This window comes from Melanostigma gelatinosum, assembly GCF_949748355.1.
Source record: "Melanostigma gelatinosum genome assembly, chromosome: 23".
Taxonomy (NCBI): domain Eukaryota; kingdom Metazoa; phylum Chordata; class Actinopteri; order Perciformes; family Zoarcidae; genus Melanostigma; species Melanostigma gelatinosum.
Window position 1 is genome coordinate 14,531,576 of NC_136656.1, and position 19,318 is coordinate 14,550,893.

At 45.1% G+C, this 19,318-nt stretch overlaps 1 protein-coding gene across 1 annotated transcript in view; it reads right to left on the reverse strand.

Annotated features, from left to right (window-relative positions):
• Positions 1-19,318, reverse strand: part of eml3 (EMAP like 3) — a 55,726-nt gene that overhangs the window by 31,926 nt on the left and 4,482 nt on the right. The window contains exon 2 of the mRNA XM_079295015.1: positions 687-863. Coding sequence (XP_079151141.1) covers positions 687-863 — 177 coding nt within the window. The remainder of the gene's footprint in view (positions 1-686; positions 864-19,318) is intronic.

Sequence of the window (19,318 nt, forward strand, 5' to 3'; positions counted from 1 at the left end):
CATTTTTCATGAACAGCGGTCAGAGATTTATAGTGTGGACCATATAGGACAGGGTTTTCATTTCGGAATTTGTTGATACTGTCACAGATACCCAAGATTAAAAACCAATACCATCACAATATTTTATTTGATACTTTAGCTTGTCAGTCACTTGTACAATTCCCAAAATGTATAGTTCATCAACTCGCTAAGAATTTTAAACGAAAATACATCAGGCACTTTATCTAGTTACGATGTTTAGTTAAGATTAAGCATCAGTGAGGGCCGCTTCCGACAATCTTTGAGAGAACGGACAATCTGAGTACTAAGTGCAATTCCCTCAAAGAGAGAAGGTATCAGAGTGTGCACCGTCATCCCCATTTATACAATTTAACATGCGTCGCCCCTCTCTATAATGCCTTTAGTAGCGGCCATTCACAGGTAAACACACTTTTGCATTTAAATGAGTTTGGACATCAAATAGTTTGATCTCGTTCAATTGAAGCGTACTGACACCTTTGGAGATGTCAAAGATAATGTTTCTCTGTACAAAATCAAAAATGGACTATTAAATCCAAGGTTAGATTCCTTTACTGACAATGTAAAATATTTTGCATATGTCTTTGCATATGCAATGGTAATGTGTGAAAAATACTGGGCGATGTTCTCCCACCCATTGTACCATGAGCATATTGATGATCACTCACCTGCAATGAGCTGCTGTTTCAGTAATGGTAAGAGCTGATCATGGAGGCGGATCCTGCGCAGGGCGTCAGCCAGCGAGGATTTCAGCAGCGTGATCTCATCTTCCTGCGCCTGCAGACGCACCTCCATCATGGAAGCTCGGTCTGGGAAGTCGGTGCTGCCGTCTGCCGACGCGTCGTCTGTAAAAGAGACCATAAAGGTGGATCAGGAAAGCTGGGCTAATTTGTGAGAAGCCTGGATGGAATGAGCCAGACAAACGAACAAGGATTTATCGGTTTCATCACATCAACAAAACCACTTCCATAAAAAGCCAAAGAGAAACTTTGAGAAGCATGTTGTCGACCAGCGATGAGCTCAAACACAAGTAGACATCATGTTTGTTCAGTTTGTTGGAGCGCTCTGTTTCTAATTATCTTGAGTGCAAATCAAGTGAGTTAAGTAAATTCAATGTTAAGTGCTGTGCAGAATGTATAAGACGCAACATGGCATTAAACAACATTGTTTAATGTAGTCGTAAATAGGACTCCAGCGTCAAGTCATTTCGTTTACTGCAAGAAATTATGATAATCACCAAACAATCAGAGGAACATCTGCACTTCGTCAATTGTACAATGTAGTTTTGCAGGCTGTTTTTTTATTTTAATCTGGGTCAAGCGAATAAAAACAACTTGCACTCTCTATTGATGGTAGCTTGGCTATTTCAAAATGGCGAGTTTGTGCAGTGTCGCACAACTAACGATTCTCTCTGACCAATCAGTGTTTTAACTCCACCCTCTACTATCCCTCTATGACCGAGGTGGTACCAAAACAAATTACACAATGTTTGCTCATGGAAAACTAAAAAAAGATGGTGTTGGTGCCAATGTTCCCTCTAAGCTGCGCGCTTGAGCAATCGCGCACTGCTCGCACATTCTCAGCGCACAAGAAAATCTATGCAGCGCATAAAATAAAATTCAACATAAACGTATTAATTAATATCTAATATTAGTCCTAATCTTATCTAATCAATTAAACCAATAATAATAATAATAATAATAATTTTGTTTTCTGTACTATTTTGCAACGTAACTCAGTGAGTGACAGGTGTCCAGCCAATGATACGATTCGGTTCACTTACGCTACGCAGCCAATCATAGCATTGACACTATTGCCCTGCCCATTCGCGCCGTGCAGGTTAGCTAGCTAACAACAGTGCGGCGGAGTTACGAGTTGCAAATGCTAACCCTTATCATGGCGAAACGAACGGGCAGCGACATAAAGTCAAAGCAAGAAGCAGACGAAGCCATCAACCTGGACAAAGTGTACAACCATTGGAGAAGTGAGAATGACAGACGTGAAAAATAAGGTAAAATTTAAGTCAGATTTGTGCATATTCTAGTGACATTTATTAAGATTTTTTACTTATGGATATTAATCATTAAATTATGTTAGTACTAGATAATTTATGGGTAGTAGAAATGATAATAAAAAACTGAGTAATTACATATTTTACAGACAGAGTTACAGGAATACATATATCGTTACAAACACAAGGAGGGCAGAGGATGCCACGGGGTTTCAGCGGGTTAAAGACGGTACGACCTGACACTCCCAGACTGCAGGGCCAGAGCTTATGTAGTGGCAGGATACTCATTAAGGGGCCCTGAGTCTGGTGTGTCAGGCTGCAGGAGGTGATCGGCTTGAGTGTCCTCAGCCGTGCACGATTAAGGGTGCGGCCATGGGAGGTGTCTGGAGGCAGACAGGGATCCTGGATCCTGACAGTAATTCCTGGATTCCAGACGTAAAACAAGACACAAAACAGGGCGGGTGGAGGGGGTCCGGAGGAGGGATGTCCCCACAGCTACAAGGCCGACTAGGGTGGGCGGCGGGGGTCCGGAGGAGGGGTGACAGGATCTGACCGGCCACGGGGCCGCCGAAGAGCGTCGGCCACCGGTGCTCCGGCGGACGGCCGGGAGGGCAGAAGGGCTCCGGACACGAGTGCTCCGGCGGACGGCCGGGCGGGCGGAAGGGCTCTGGAGAATAGGATGCTGGTGCAGCAGTGGCAGGTACTGGAGGTCTCTGCTGCTCCACGACGGCAGCGGGCACTGGAGGTCGCTGCTGCTCAGAGACGGCAGCGGGCACTGGAGGTCGCTGCCGCTCAGAGACGGCAACTGGAGGTCGTTGCGCCTCTGGGACGGCGGCCGGGTCTGGGAGAGGCTGCGACACGGAGGCGGCGGCGGCCAGGTCCGGGGATAGCTGCAGCACTGAGGCGGCGGCGGCCAGGTCCGGGGATAGCTGCGGCGCGGAGGCAGCAGGAACTGGAGTTGGCTGCGGCGCTGAGGCGGCAGAAACTGGAGCTGCCGCTGCGGCGGCAGGAACTGGAGCGGGCTGCGGCGTAGAGGCGGCAGCGGCAGGAACTGGAGCTGGCGCTGCGGCGGCAGGAACTGGAGCTGGCGCTGCGGCGGCAGGAACTGGAGCTGGCGTTGCAGCGGCAGGAACTGGAGCGGGCGCTGCGGCGGCAGGAACTGGAGCTGGCGCTGCGGCGGCAGGAACTGGAGCTGGCGCTGCGGCGGCAGGAACTGGAGCGGGCTGCGGCGTAGAGGCGGCAGCGGCAGGAACTGGCGTAGAGGCGGCAGCGGCAGGAACTGGAGCTGGCGCTGCGGCGGCAGGAACTGGAGCTGGCGCTGCAGCGGCAGGAACGGGAGCTGGCGCTGCGGCGGCAGGAACGGGAGCTGGCGCTGCGGCGGCAGGCACTGGAGCTGCGGCGGCAGGCACTGGAGCTGCGGCGGCAGGAACTGGAGCTGCGGCGGCAGGAACTGGGAGCGGCTCTGGGGCCGAGACGACAGCCGGGACTGGGGATAGCTGCGGCTCCGGGACGGCAGCGGCGGGACCTGGAGGTCGCTGCTGCTCCGGGACGGCAGCGGCGGGAACTGGAGGTCGCTGCTGCTCTGGGACGGCAGCGGCCGGGACTGGAGGTCGCCGCGGTACGGAGACGGCGACGGCCGGGACTGGAGGTCGCCGCGGTACGGAGACAGCGGCGGCCGGGACTGGAGGTCGCCGCGGTACGGAGACGGCGGCGGCCGGGACTGGAGGTCGCCGCGGTACGGAGACGGCGTTGGCCGGGACTGGAGGTCGCCGCGGTACGGAGACGGCGACGGCCGGGACTGGAGGTCGCCGCGGTACGGAGACGGCGGCGGCCGGGACTGGAGTTCGCTGCTGCTCTGGGACGGCAGCGGCGGGAACTGGAGAAAGCTGTGTCGCAGAGGCGGTAGGAACCGGAGCTGGCTGTGGCAAAGTGGTGGCAGGAACAGTAGCTGGCTGCAATGCCGTCCGACTACGGGGAGCCGGAGTCGACCGGGCCACTGAGTGTTCCGCTACACTTCCATGGCTCAGTCTCCGGCTGAGAAGGTGCTTGGCCAGATAATCCGAGTCCCTCAGAGGGTCAAAAACCCTCATCAGATCCGCCACAAAGTCCACATAACCCACCGTATTAGGCCGCTCACCTAGCGTTCTCTCGGCCCAGTCCAAAGCCCTTCCCCGCAGTAATGGACCCCTGCTCCTGTGGTTGCTGGGTCCATTTTGGGTCAGGTCGTTCTGTCACGGGAGTTCACAGATAGGACCCAAACGCAAGACCACAGGAGACAGAAGTGAATGTTAATCAGGCTTTATTTAGACAGGTGGGTTGCTGGTGTGGAGCCCGTGGTCCGACACCCGAGCGGCAGATCGACGGTGTGAGGCCCGTGGCTCGACACTGGAGGGCTGGTGAGTTGACGGCGTGAAGTCCCGTGGCTCGATACTGGAGTCGACAGATCGACGGTGTGAGTCCCGTGGCTCGACACTGGAGGGCTGGTGAGTTGACGGCGTGAAGTCCCGTGGCTCGATACTGGAGTCGACAGAGTGTAATCCGTAGACCACAAGGAGGGCAGAGCGGCGGAGTGTCTCCACAAACACAAGGAGGGCAGAGGATGCCACGGGGTTTCAGCGGGTTAAAGACGGTACGACCTGACACTCCCAGACTGCAGGGCCAGAGCTTATGTAGTGGCAGGATACTCATTAAGGGGCCCTGAGTCTGGTGTGTCAGGCTGCAGGAGGTGATCGGCTTGAGTGTCCTCAGCCGTGCACGATTAAGGGTGCGGCCATGGGAGGTGTCTGGAGGCAGACAGGGATCCTGGATCCTGACAGAATGTTTTAATGTGAACAAAATGTTATGTCTGAAAGGTGTATATGTATCATTTCTTCCAGAACAGGACCCTCACACAGGCCACAACAGGACCTCACACAGGCCAAAGCAGGACTCTTCTCATGGCCAAGCAGGACTCTCACATAAAACATACTACACATCTCATGAACAACAAGATTTTTGTCTTTTTCCTTTAAAGTTTGTCAAATCACTTATATTAAAAGTAAACTAGTGAAAATTGCTGCTGTAATTTGATTCTTTTAATAAGCCATGTAACTTGCTATGATCCAAGGTTTTGAACAGGTGTGATACTGGTGTGTGGCCACAGCGTGCACATCTGATGTTGCTCACAGTGGTCCTCAGTGTGCTCAGGGAGCTTGTGTGTATGCCCAGACACATGAAAAATTAGAGGGAACATTGGTTGGTGCCAACCCAACTGATGGAAACACTGATGGAAACACAATTACACTGCAGTTTTTCCCCTATATTTTTAAGGATTGTGTAAAATCCGCCTGACATTTGGTTGGAAATAGAAAAGGAAACAGGACATGAGAACATGCTAACAATTCTGTAATAGCGGACTAAAAGTACAGAAATGTTCCGCTTCTAAAGTCACTCGAGTGTCATTCCTGTGTGTGAGTATGTGTGTGTGAGAACCAATTTTTAAAATATCACCTTGATGGCATTTCTGCATTGTGAGGACACTTTGGCAGGTCCTCACTATTTCAAAGGAAAGTCTGAAGGTCATGATTTGGTTTTAAGGTTATGTTTATGTTTAGGTAGGAGTTGAGGCGAGGCTAGATGTGATGGTTTAGGTAACAGGTTAGCGAGTGCATTTTGTCAATGGTCCTCACAAGTACAGAAAAACAAACACGTGTGTGTTTTCTGGCGCGCTGTCCATTTGGAGAGGGGATCACAGCTGCTTGGAGCATTGTACTCAAACAGAGGAGTGTCTCTCAAAGACCTCATTGTGTGTTGAGTAGAGCTACAGTTCTGATGTGTGTTTGTGTGTGTGTATGAGAGGCACACAGCTGGTTCTGATCCAAAACGTGTGCGTGTACGCGTGTGTGTGGAACGCCTCCTTCTGTTCTTGTGTCACTGGATGGAACAAAGCTGTGCATAGTGAGCATCAGGAGGATATTTTCCTGGTCCAGTTCAACTCAGCTGTGTTGGTAGTTCTCATGATTACTCAGCCACTCGATTCTTGCTCAGCCATTTTAGGTTTTGTTTTTGCACTGCAGCCAATAAAGCACCAGCGTTAATTGACCGAGAAGTTCCAAGGAAACGTTCCCACTCAGTAATAATAAGTAGGTAAGAGGTCCTCAGACACCACTCCTCTCTGCACAAATCCTTTAAAGACCGCTCCACTCAATTTTAGCAGAAGGCTAACAGTTGAGATCAAGAACCTGGAATAAGACAGTGCTGGTAATCGTAGTCGGAAAGGCCAAGTCATACTTTCCCCTTCCGTTTGATCAGCGTGATGTAAATGTTGTCATCTGCCCATTTTTCGCACGGACCCTTTTAGAGTACGTCAGATTGCTGATCGGCTTCTAATGTGAAACATCTGCAGGAAGTGTATTTTGTTAAAACTTCATATGCAATCACCTAGATACTGAGGGTCGGGTCATGCTCCGTCAGTACCAGTTCATACAACGTCATACAACGTCATCAATTCAAAGCAGTGATTGTGACTTTGGCGAGTCTGAACTGACCCTTTAAAACACCAAAGTCACAAAATAACACGAACTAACTAACAGCAATAGACCACAAACTGCTGTTTTCTGCAAGGTAAAAGGAGGCAGGTGGCTTTGAAGAGAACATAGATAACGGCTTCAGTTCCTTGTTAGAGAGGTAAGATAAAGTGGTGAAAATATTCTGAAAATATTGCGTACATTGAAACTGATATTGATGTTTTTAGGTGTCTAAAATACATCTTCAACAGTACATTGCTTTGCTCACGTGCTGGTATTCCTGTGTGTTTCTACAATCTATTGTAGGTAACACACTGACTATGGAGAAGTACCTCATACAAGCCCACTTCAAAACATCCAAACTATCTCTTTAATTAAGACCATGTAGCTTAACTAAAACCAGTGCTGTTTCAAATTGCAATTCAGTGGACTAAGGACAGTTAGGTTTTGAATCAAGAATGGATCCTGAATGGAATCATGACGCCAAGAACTGCAATCACAGTCCAACTGTGCCATTTTGTTAAGATTGACACCTGTATCAAAGTTTGACCCAGACTAAAGGGTCAACCTAAAGTCCTATCGTCACACTGATGATGATCTGTCCTTGGTCAACACCAGAGCATATTTATTCAGTTCTCATCCATGAAGAGTTTACACCACCTTATAATAAAACACACTCAAAGAGTTAAACACAGTGTCATGAGGGGGAATCTAAACAAAGTTCATTCCGCTAACACAGAATGACGTGTCACTAAACAGCACTGGCAGGTTTTATGAGGCAGTCTGACCAGAAATGAGCTGACAAACAATAAAAGCCATCAGCTGTGACTGTGACTGGACCAGTGGAAGGAGAAGACCACACTACCACTACCATCACTTCAAACCACAACACATCCTGAAGTTAGCCTGTTCGGTTGTCACCACAGAGAGAAAGGCTGGTAATATTTGTAGACATGAGAATGAGCTCTCTGATCTCTGATGAATTCTCCACATTTCCTTTGTGCTCTAAAGATGTTTCATTACCGCAAAACAAAGGTCCTTGAACTCTTTTCTAAGAAACTAGTCAAACCCTGGTCTGCACTTGGCACGCAGCCAATCTTTACTGCTTCACTGGAAGATTTCATCAGCCTGCTATTAACATGTAAATGATCTGCCCATTTATCGGCGCTTTGTCTCGACCTGTCTTTTCGCTTAGCAATTTGTCATTTTCCCCAAGAACGCCAACTGAAAACACATGAAGAGTTAACCTTCAGATTCACCTGCTCAGCTCGCTGTAATACGGAGCCCCGGGAGGGACATGGAGGGGAAAATATAGAAAGATCTCACAGTCCTGGAAAACTTTCATCTAGGTCAGGGATTCCCAAAGTGGGGTGCGCGCACCCCTGGGGGTGCGCGAGCTGCCTCTAGGGGGTGCGCGAGAGGAAAAATGTAATGGCGGTGCAGTCCTGTCTCCTAAAAATTACGTTCCCCCAAAACTAAAATGCATTCTCAATTACGTTTTACCACGAACGTATTTGCTCCCTGTTTACGTTTGTGTTTGACGTACAAATACGTTTCTCATCAACATATATTTGCCATACTCTAGTCTTTATGTTTCTGTGATCTGCCTCGCCTCTGCCCCGCCACCCACGAGTTGTTGACCCGCGGCCTGTTCCGAGGGCTGACAGACCTGACGATCGGGTGCCTCGCAGCGGGGGCGGCTGGAGACCTCGCGTCCCGGCGCCAACGGGTGAGCGCCGGCCACTCGGAACCATAAAACCATGTCCCGGATTTCACCTGGGGGACATTCTGGAGGTATTGTGACCGGGTGATGTGCCTCGTTGCTGGGGAGGTATGAGCCGAGAGTGGCGGGGTGTTATGGAGGTATATATTACAACTCGGTGTTGTTCCCGTGCGTGGATGAGCGCATTTCTGCCGGAGACAGGCGGCGTGTTGTGGTAGTATTCTGACCGCGTAATAGGGAGAAGGAGAGGCGGTGGTGGAGAGGGAAAAATGTTAAAGAGATGGTGGAATGTATGATTGGAGAGAGAGAAGCGAAAAAGTTGTACGTGATCCCGCGTCCAACAACACTGTCGCGCGCATCGATGCTTTGTCCGAAGACATCCTGGCTACATTGGTCGGTCGCGAGAAGAAGAGTGAGTTTTACTCTCTGCAAGTAGACGAGCCTACAGATGTGGCCAATCTGGCCAATCGTCCGTTACCTTCGTAACGTTACGTCCGTTACCTTTTCGAAGGCACGGTGCAGGAAGAGTTTTTGTGTTTTTTATCTTGTAAACAAACGCCACGCGCAAGCAAACTGTTCTCTCATTCGTCCGATTTTTATGCGGCTCTGTTGTTTTGTTTTTTTTAAGGTGTGTGTGTGGGGGGGGGGGGGGTTGGGGGTGCGTGAACCCGGTCGGGATGTAGAAGGGGGTGCGTGGCCTAAAAAGTTTGGGAACCGCTGATCTAGGTCAATGTAAAAAAAATAAAAATGTAATAAATTGAGGTCCATGTACTTCCAGGTCGGTTCTGGATTGGCCTCAAATATAAAGACAAGACAAATGAGACAAGAATTAACGAGCTAGCGTTCCCCGCGGTCTCTCAGCCTTCGGTAAGCGGTTAGCTGTAGCTCAAATACAGGCAGACCACTGTGACCCCCGACTGGCTGAATTTGAGTTGCTACAGCTAACGGCTAACTGAAAGTACATCTCTGGAGCTGGCGTTCACTCTCTCTAGCTAATTCTTATCTCATATAAATTAGCTAAAGTTCTTTTAAATCTTTTTTTTTTTGCCCCTCCAAGTTTGTTACAGGGAATCAAACTACGGTAAAGTTGAATTATTTTTGGTTCAAAATGTTGCCTGAAGGACACCAAAATGGGACCTTTAAAGCCATAATGTAGGTTTTCACCATTTCCTGCTAACAAAGTACACTGTAGCTCGAAAAATCATACATTTTTATTCCTGATACAGAAATTAAAATCTTGATATATACTTGTACATCTATGAATCCTTCAGTAAATTACAACAGAAAGTAAACATTCCCTTTGATATCTGTACATGGAAGCCAGCCTGGATCCAGACAGCATGGTAACCTTCATCACCAGGAGATGTTTTTATTTTATGATAGTTTATTTTTTTTAACTGTGCTTTTTACTATGTTTTACTATGTACTGGCTCTGTGAGTTTTTTTTAAATGAAAAGTGCATTACAAATAAAATGCATTATTATTATTATTATTATTATTATTATTATTATTATTATTATGTCAGCCTCTTTGCCAACTGAGTGCTGTAAAAACAGCCAGAGGCCTCGTGGAAGTTTTGGCACACCAGGGTTGTGATTCACTGTGGCTCTTAAAGACATTTTCCTTTGGTGTAACCGTTTCACTGGAACAGGCATTTCATCATCAGCAGTGTTGCGAAATGCCTGGAGCTGATCCAGCTGGGCAGGGGAGGAACTGTTCCCTCCACAATAAAGGTCTACTTGAAAAACACTGCACGCTGATTATTCTTCAGAATAAAAAGTTCAGAGTGGAACACGGATGACTAAATGTAGGAGTAACATTTGAGACCAGCTTTCAAGTGATCACATGATTAGTCAAGTACGCTCTGAGAAAATAATTAACCCAGTTTGTTCTTTTTATCTATGTCAGGAATATGATTTTTTTGAAATTTCTTATTTTAAGTTTGAAAAAACATCAGCTTCAGTCTGACTTCAAATTAAATCATTTCTATATGGAAGATGGGTTTACAGACTCCAGTGGAGGTGGTGGGAGAAAGGAAAATGATGGCTAAGCTATCATTCCTGATGAAGAACATGCTCCCCCCATGTCTAGGGTTTTTATTGTGAAAGGTAAGAACAAAAATATGTGCTTCCTTTGCCAAGGTTGAAAGGCTTTGTTGTTTGTGAACTATAGTGTACGAAATATTGACCTTGCTCTGTAAAAGAAATTACATTGCATATTTGCCACGTGATATTTGCATTCTGTGTGAAAGTACTCATGTAAAAAAAAAAAAGAATATAAAAAATGTATTGATTTGCAAAGGCCTTTACACGCTTTAAGGTGAACAGGTGCTGATAAATACCAGCCTGTCTTCAGTCAGTGTAACATCAAAATCACAGAAATTTGATTTTAGAGTAAACAGAAAGAAAAAAACACCTGACTTTTCCTGCAGGATTTGCTCATCTTTCATTACAAAAAGCTGAATGTCAAAATAAACTCCATTGTGCAAATGTCTGGTAATCATGTGAGCAGAGTTCTTCCTCATCTTTGGTTGTTTGGGATGCCTCCTCCTCCATGCGAGAATCATGAGATCACGTGAGAATCTTTACGGTGGTGGAAACGGTATTCCCACATCTCTGCTGGTGGATACATTTCTGCCATGTCGTGGTGTATCCTTTATCATTACATGCTATGTTTTGTTTAATCGACTGACTCACTTACTTCTACAGCTGGAGCTGCATCAGCTGGGTGTATAGTTCACAATTAGCGTGTGTGCATTGGACATCATTGTTGCTTCACGTAATGAAGCAACGTAATGGGCGACTGTGGCTAAGTGGATAGCAGGGCCGTCTTTCAATCAGAGGGTCGGCGGTTCAAACCCCGGCTCCGGCTCTGCTCGTAGCATGTCGATGTGTCCTTGAGCAAGACACTTCACCCCTACATTGCTCCCGTAGTTGTGCCTACGGTGTAGAAATGTGACTCTGAATTATAAGTCGCTTTGGATGAAAGCGTCTGACAGTGACTGCAATGTAATGACCTCTCCTTCCTTCCTGCTGCTGTGACCTACATTCAGCTCGTATCAAAATGAGCTAAATGGAAAATTCCGCCAAGACAATAAGTTGACGTTACATCGCGGTTGAAGCAACAGGGGAAAGACTCAATGTGATCATCGTTAATCTGCTAAAATTTAGGTCCGACCGATGAGAAGAGCAGCTCTGACCTGACTGGCTTGAAGTCTCTACAGAGAGTTTGCACTTCTACCCCGACCTGTCAGAGTAAAGGCCTGCGTAGAGACGTCTTTGCACTTCCTCCCCGACCTGTCAGAATAAAAGCCTGCGTAGAGACGTCTGGCCTGCGGCCAGTGCACATAAGAGGAAGTGTTTGATGAAGTGACACAAACGGCTACTAAGGAACTTCAAGGGAGACCACACACACAATGCAGGCATGCTTGTATCAAAGCACAAGCTGCAGGTTTTAGAGAACATAACAGAAGATCAAATACTGTTGGGTTTCGGTTCAGGGTTAGGACTGTGTGGGGTTTGCTACATCCAGGGCCGCTCTAAACCAGTTAGTCCTTTATCAGTGTAAAAACATCCAGATAACAGAATCAGCTCAGTAGCTCACATGGTAAATTCAGCTGATTGTCCGTTTCAACAGCACTAATCCATCAGTATCATCAGTAACAGTGTCTGAGTCATGTGACGCTCACCACTCGGCTGCTGTCACTTTATCTTTTCATTCAGAAATTCATTCGAACTGCTTCACTGTCAATGAAACAATTTATTTTACAGTAAAGTCAATACAATACTGCTTTGGATATGTGTCCTGAATATATATTCTTATTATTATCTATATCATGCAAGACCAGGGTAGGAAATCTTTATTTTTTTGGGGGCAATTTTTGCCCCCACTGACTGAAATCCAGGGGCATTTTCAAAAAATTGGGGGCATTTTTTGAAACTTCTTAAATAACATTAAACCTTTGTTCAAAATAATACATATACTTATTTATGCTTACAATATATGAGCAATTGTTATCAAATGGCAATAATAAGACTATTAGGCAGTAGTCTACAGATTCAAAGTGTTTTGTGACAATCATATTTAATTTTATTCTTATTTCTTTGTGGTTATTTATTGTTATTATTAAATGTTTGAAACAACTATTAACAATTATTAAGTCAACGATGCCTTGATTACATATACATCAGTCATTGTATGGACTTATTGAGAAAGATATTTTTGTAGCACCTCAAATATTGTGATATTACCCATTTCTGTGCTGAACTTATGCATTAGTCATTGTGTGGAAGTTTTGAGAAAAACATTTTTATAGAACCTTAAAAATTAAAAAAATGTGCCATTTGACGGTCCAAATTCAGTTCAGAGTTTTTACTTGGTAAAATATATTAATTGACTGTCAGTCAGGTATTATTCATTTCCAGCAACCCTCAAATCAAAGAATAAAGACACTTTACACACAATTTAGGTATATTTTCCCTTTAACTCACGAGATGCAGGTAGCATGTTTTATACTTAATGTGAATATAATTCATTTAATCAAATTTCCATTATGCAATATGTATACTTTGTTGGCATCTTATTCTGAAAACCGGATGTTTGTCTGAAGAAACCGGATGTTGTCTCACGTTAATCTTTCCGTTAACTTTCGAAGTCCTTCACTCGCTCCCGATCTGTGCCGTTTAAATGCGTTGACCGTGAATGTCAGCATAGAGGTGCACTAACATGTAAGTGTCTGCTGAGTTGACCAAACGTCAACCATTGGTTTGTGGACTGCCGTTTTGAAGCCTTGAGTTTGGCATTTTGGCCGTCGCCATCTTGGTTTTTTGCAACCAATGAACAGAAGTTACCATTTGGACTGAGGAGGAGTGACGCAGAGATGCCGTATACGGCTCTGGTAGTGGTAGTCTTCTTGAAGAAGACCATGAACTCATGTTTACAATGTTTACTGAGGTAATTAATCAAGTGACAATTTGAGTAATTTTCTCATAGACTTCTATGTAATCAGACTTCCCGTACATTCAAAACGTGTGTTCTGAGAAGTCGAGAATAAAATAGTAATATTTTGAGCTGTGACATTACGAAAATAAAGTATATTAAGTATCATATTATTTCAAGAAAACGTGGGCGACTGTGGCTTAGTGGAGAGCAGGGCCGTCCTTCAATCAAAGGACCGGCGGTTCGATCCCTGGCTCTGCTAGTTCCATGTTGATGTGTCCTTGAGCAAGACACTTAACACCAAAATTGCTCCCGTAGCTGTGCCTATGGTGTAATAGAATCTGAATTAGTGCTGGGCGGTATGACCAAAACTTTGTATCACGGAGATGGTGTTGCCAACTTGGCGACTTTCTCGTTAAATCTGGCGACTTTCCGAACCCTCTTGGCGACTTTTTTGTCAAAAGCTACTAGAGAAAAATCGAGCGACTTTTTCTGGTGTTGTTGGAGACTTTTCTGGTGTTTTGACTCTGACGTGAAAGTATGTACCGTTCTGCACTGCCGTGAGCCCCTCCGCCACCCCAAAGCACACACAGACGGTCAGTCTCACAGCAGCCTCACGCAGCAGTCCCAGCTGCAGTCAGAGAAGAGAGGAGACACACTCTCACCAGCTGGCTCCAGTGCTATAGACCGATGGGATTCCACGACGAACACACGCTAGAGAGCATTAACCTTCTATCTGCCACACCCCGCCTAATAAAAGATACTGCATGCTGGAGACCGGCCAAGAACACAATTTACAGTCGCTCTGGGTGTTCACATGCAGCAAGGCAGTAGAATAACGCATGCAGGAACTAGAAGACGATACTAACATACAAAGTTGTGGAATCTATGATGTGCATTCTGCCAGTTGTATATTTATACACACGAGGTTTGAACTGTGCAAAACTCCAACTCCTTCTGTTTAGGGAAACTGTGAGATGTGATGAAAAACACTGGTAGGTGGACCCTGAGTTCAGATTTTTTATAATCAATTATAAAGAGACACTTCCTACATGTGGGGCTTTTTTGCTTCTTTCTCCCCAATCATACATTCCACCATCTCTCTGGCAGCTGGCGAGCTCACGTCTTCGGCGATTGTGTGCGGTCGCCCCTTTCTCGCTATTCTGTAACCAGATATGAAGCCCGTAGTGCGTCATTTATAGACCCAACACATGAATGAGACTCCAGTTGTTTTTGGCTGTTTTGTAACTCCTCCAATTTGGATATAAACAATGTAAGGGGCTTTTGACTTGCACTGGCATGCTTGGTGTTCAGGTGGCGACGTAAATAAGAGCTTCAGACTGTTAGCCAGAACCTCACTGCACACCACGCACTGTGGCTTTGGGGAATCTGCGTTGCCAATCCAAGTGAAGCCCAGACACTAGGGCTGGGCGATAAATCGATTTAATCGATTAATTCGAATGTGTGCTTTAAGGCGATGTGTTTTATTGAAAATCGAGAAAATCGCCCCCACCCCTTTTTCCCGTAGTAGAGTGCGCGCGCATTGTTTACAAACTAAAACAATGGCGGCCAGCAGCTTCACTGCTTTCCACACGGTGGAAAGCCATCACGGATGCAGTCGCGATGTATATCGCAAAAGATATGGTGCCCATATACACCGTGGAAAAGCCGGGGTTTATTCACCGTCTCAAAGCTTTGGACCCCAGGTACGTGCTACCAAGCCGTAAACATTTTTCTGACGTTGCCTTGCCTCGGCTGTACAATAGTACACGCCAAAGGATCTCTGCGGAGCTGGAGGGGATGTCATTCTACTCCGCAACAACTGACCTGTGGTCCAGCAGGTTGACCCAGACACCGATCCACTTGACTGGTGGAAGCGTCACCAACTTAACTTTCCAAGGCTAAGTACTTTAGCAAAGAAATACCTCTCTGTGCCAGCTACAAGTGCCCCCTCTGAGAGGCTTTTCAGTGTGTGGGGGGGCATTGTTACATGCCACCGTGCATGCCTGAAGCCAGAGGTAGTAGACAGGCTTGTCTTCCTGGCAAAAAATATTTAGAAAAAACATGCACTACTGTTTAATACTGTTGGTTATGTTGTGAATGCACTTGATTTTGTTTACATGCACTTATTTACTGTGCAAAATATGTTATGTTGATGTTAGATCAGATGTTGCACTTTTGAAAATGTGAATGTTAAAGGGTCACATACATTTTATTTCATGCTGTGTTTGTATCAGTGTATTCAGTTAGAAAAGCTTACTGTAAAAAGTTACATTTGCACAGTTGTTTACAATGGAAGGCTACTATTTAATGCCATTTAATGTTATGTTTAATTTAATTTTATATTTAAATGATTCAGGCAAACAAAAGAGTGACCAAATACTTTTTGTATACTACAGGCACCTTTCTACAATGTTCAGGTTTTGTTTGCACTTTATTTTTATCAACCTACTTGGGAAAATCATCACAAAATAAAAGAAAAAATTGTTTTCAACAGCTTCTGTCATCTGCAAAAAATTTTGGGGGAAAAAAATCGATTTAAATCGTGAATCGGATTTTTTGTAAAAAAATCGGAGATTTTTTTTTTAGGCCATATCGCCCAGCCCTACCAGACACAGATACTTTTCATCATATTTCCTCTTTTTTTTCCCAGTCTGATGCTCACCCTCATTTCCTCTTTTTTACCTTGACTCCGCGATGGGCCGATGTGCTCCCGATGTGTCTGTGCTATCCCTTCCTCCTTTTCGGTTTCCTCCGTCTCATCTTCCTCTGACTCTGGCTCGATTTCTTCTCCCGGTCTCTCCCCAACGCACCTCTCCGTTCCCCTCGCCTCCGATTCCTCTCTCTCTCTCTGTCCCTCTCCTCTTTTACCACTGATAGCTTCAGATGTCCCACCTGACAGTTTTTAAATTAAAATTACATTTTTTTTTATATTTAATATTATTACACCATCAGACCGCCATTACACTTTTCCTCTCGCGCACCCCCTAGAGGCAGCTCGCGCACCCCACTTTGGGAATCCCTGCTCTACAGGAAGGGACACCAAACAGGAAGTGGAAGCTTTCCCTCCAAAGGCGCACCGTTTATTACTGAATTTGCCCTCAGGGGAAAAAAAAATGAACCGTCCGCAACCAGCTCCAGCCCATCTGCAACTCCTGCTCACCACATATCAACACCGCACTGCTGATGAATACGCACCTTCAAGAATACAACAACACACAGCATATAAGAAATGCCTGTGAGTATCGTTTCCTTGCAGTCTATCTTGGGAGAAACTATTTTTTACAGAGTCCATGTTGTATTTATGGCGAGGCCATGGCTGGCAGTTTGGTGGCACCACACCCACTCCTGCTGTAAAAGAGCGTCTTCACAGGAACTCTACTTGGCAGTGGGATCCTATACTTAGCAGGCTGGTTTCATACATGATGAACAGTGTTTTATTGTCTGGTTTTACTGGTAGTAGCAGTGGTGATGGGACAGTTAAATACAATAATACAATAAATGTTTTTCGAAGGGCCAACACTCAAATGTCCAAATTAAAATAGCATGCGTCTCCTCACTATGTAGGATGTCTCATCTTTTGGAAGTGCATTCTAGGACAGTCACAGTGAGTGACAGACCTTTTAATATACAGCGGACTATAAATACGACTCTCTGGCTGATTACTGTCCTCATTTCAGACTGACTGTCAGACTGTGTTGCTATAGGTCTACTAACAACATAATGTAGCTGCATATTAATGAAGGAAAGAACAAACATCCACCCAACTCAAACCAAATACAGAATTTAGATGTCTGTAATTGGTAACAACATTTATAGAAAACAGATGTAACAGTTGGACAAACGATACTAAATGAATACAGCTGCAGAGTGTTCTTCAGAGAACAGGTCTTCCAATAAACAATCCGTCTATGGTTTTTCAATTATACTGTTCAAATGAATGAATGGCCATCCGATCAGAAGACAACACTGGTCTAAATCAAGTGGAACACACACATTAACAGACACCATAGGAGCACAGCAGCGTCTACACTCTAGTGTACACATGACTGCTTTCCCGCTCTACTTTGAGCTTCTGGTTTTCTTGTTTTCATTTTTTTAGTTACAAGCCAAGACTGCGGGTGACTCATCGCTGGTTGGCAGGGGAAGCAGGAATTTGATCCAGATTAAATTTACAGCAACAATTCTGATTAATATTCAGACTTCATGGTCGAACTACTGTATCAACTTTGACTGTGACGAAGGCACATGAAGCCACACTTTTCTGGTTTCTTTGCAGGTCCTCTAAATGCCTCTCTATGTGCTCGTTTCCACTGAAGGCGTCCGACATTCCTGCCCAGAAAGTACCAGCATGCAGAAGAAGTGACAGGAAATGATGCATGCAAGCAAATCAAACATGGTAGACAAGACACTCTTATTGCATCTCCTTTGCTCAAATATGCATTTCGGGTGTGGAATGACTTGGCCAATAAACAGGCCAAACGTCAAATTAAATAATTAATTCATGGTTCCGGTTATGAAGGGAAATGAATCAGATCAATTAACCAAAATACATATTTTGCTGGTGAATCACAACTCCTACAAGACTGTGTGAGGCCTCAGAGAGTTTGGTGTTATTCATGTGAGAAGCCACAAGTACCCAATGATCCTGAAAAAGAAAAACAGATTTGATTCCAAAGCTGGGAGTATAAAACCTCTATTTGATTTTCACTTTTCTGAAAGGTCATTCCAGGCCTTGTGGGAGGTTGGCTGCCTGACAGCTGCACAGCCACACACTCTGGGACTGATGAAGTCTTTTGTTCATTCTCTGTGCAAAGATACAGTCTTTGGCCAACGGGTTGATGCACGAGTTTTCAAAAACTTCCAAATCAACCAGTTTGTCATTTGGGTTCCTGCATCTTCTCCACATCAGAGTCCCAAAAATGAAAGATACAGCCTTTATTTGCATGCAACGTCAGCTAAAATATCAGCATGGGTCTTGAAATGTATCTCCTGCAGCAGTTGTGTGACACTCGCATGAAGCACATTCTCACAGTGTCCACCCACCCAGCCTCTCTACATAATGACCTCAACCACCTCCAGACGCCGCTCGCTGCTCCGCGCTCTCGTCTTTGATCGTGACACCGTGTCTCCGCTCAACATCCTGTACGCCCCTGCACTAAAATCTGAGGTTCCATCTGAGAAGTGAAACAGAGAGCAGCATCATATCTCTCTCTCTCTCTCCCCTACTTGCATGGCTGGTTTGTGCAGAATATATGAATTTATTGACTGTGTTAAGCATCAGTAAACATTTGAACACATCATGTGCAACGATCGCTTACGTCAGAGAAAGCAACCAAAACGAATCTTAATATTTTGATATTTCATCAAAAACATTATATATATAGATATATTTTATTTAAAATCTCGGCTGAATAAACCATTTGCTTAATCAGATCCTCAGCACAACAGGACCAACAGTCACCTGACAGACATTCAGTGAAGCTTTGACTGAACTGCAGGCTGCTGAGCGCAGAGAGGAGGTTCAAATGTAAACGGCTCAAGGTACACGGAACGAGGAGCCTCATTTTCCACAACATTGGTAACACTTGTGGACACACGGAAAAATGTTGAATATTCCATTGTTTTCCAATTTTTGTAAAGCATTTATTCAACTTTTTTTAATCATTTATGGCATTGTAACTGTATTATACTGCACAAAAGACATGTTTGAGGTGCAGGACTAAAATGTCCACAGAGAGTAAAATGTGACTGGAGCAAAAAAACGCCCGAAAACTGCGTGGAGTTCAGAGGACAAAAATGTCCCCATTGAAACTACTACTTTTGATCTACTACTGGTCTACTACGGCATCAAATCACATATTCTATTAGACCAGGCCTTCAATCTAAAGCCCTGGCTTCTATGTTGTAGTTTTGACTAATTCCCACCAGACGGTTCCTCCTGTTTGCCCTATGAGGCAAATACATGCTATTTACCAACAGAGGCATTAAGTAAACAAACTGGCATTTAAAGGGTTAACATTCTGAAAGTGAATGAATATTTAGTAGTTATGATCAGGACTGATGTTGGTTAAAAGAGTCCTTTTTCTGAAACTTCAAATGTGTCAAAATCAGTATTGTTGC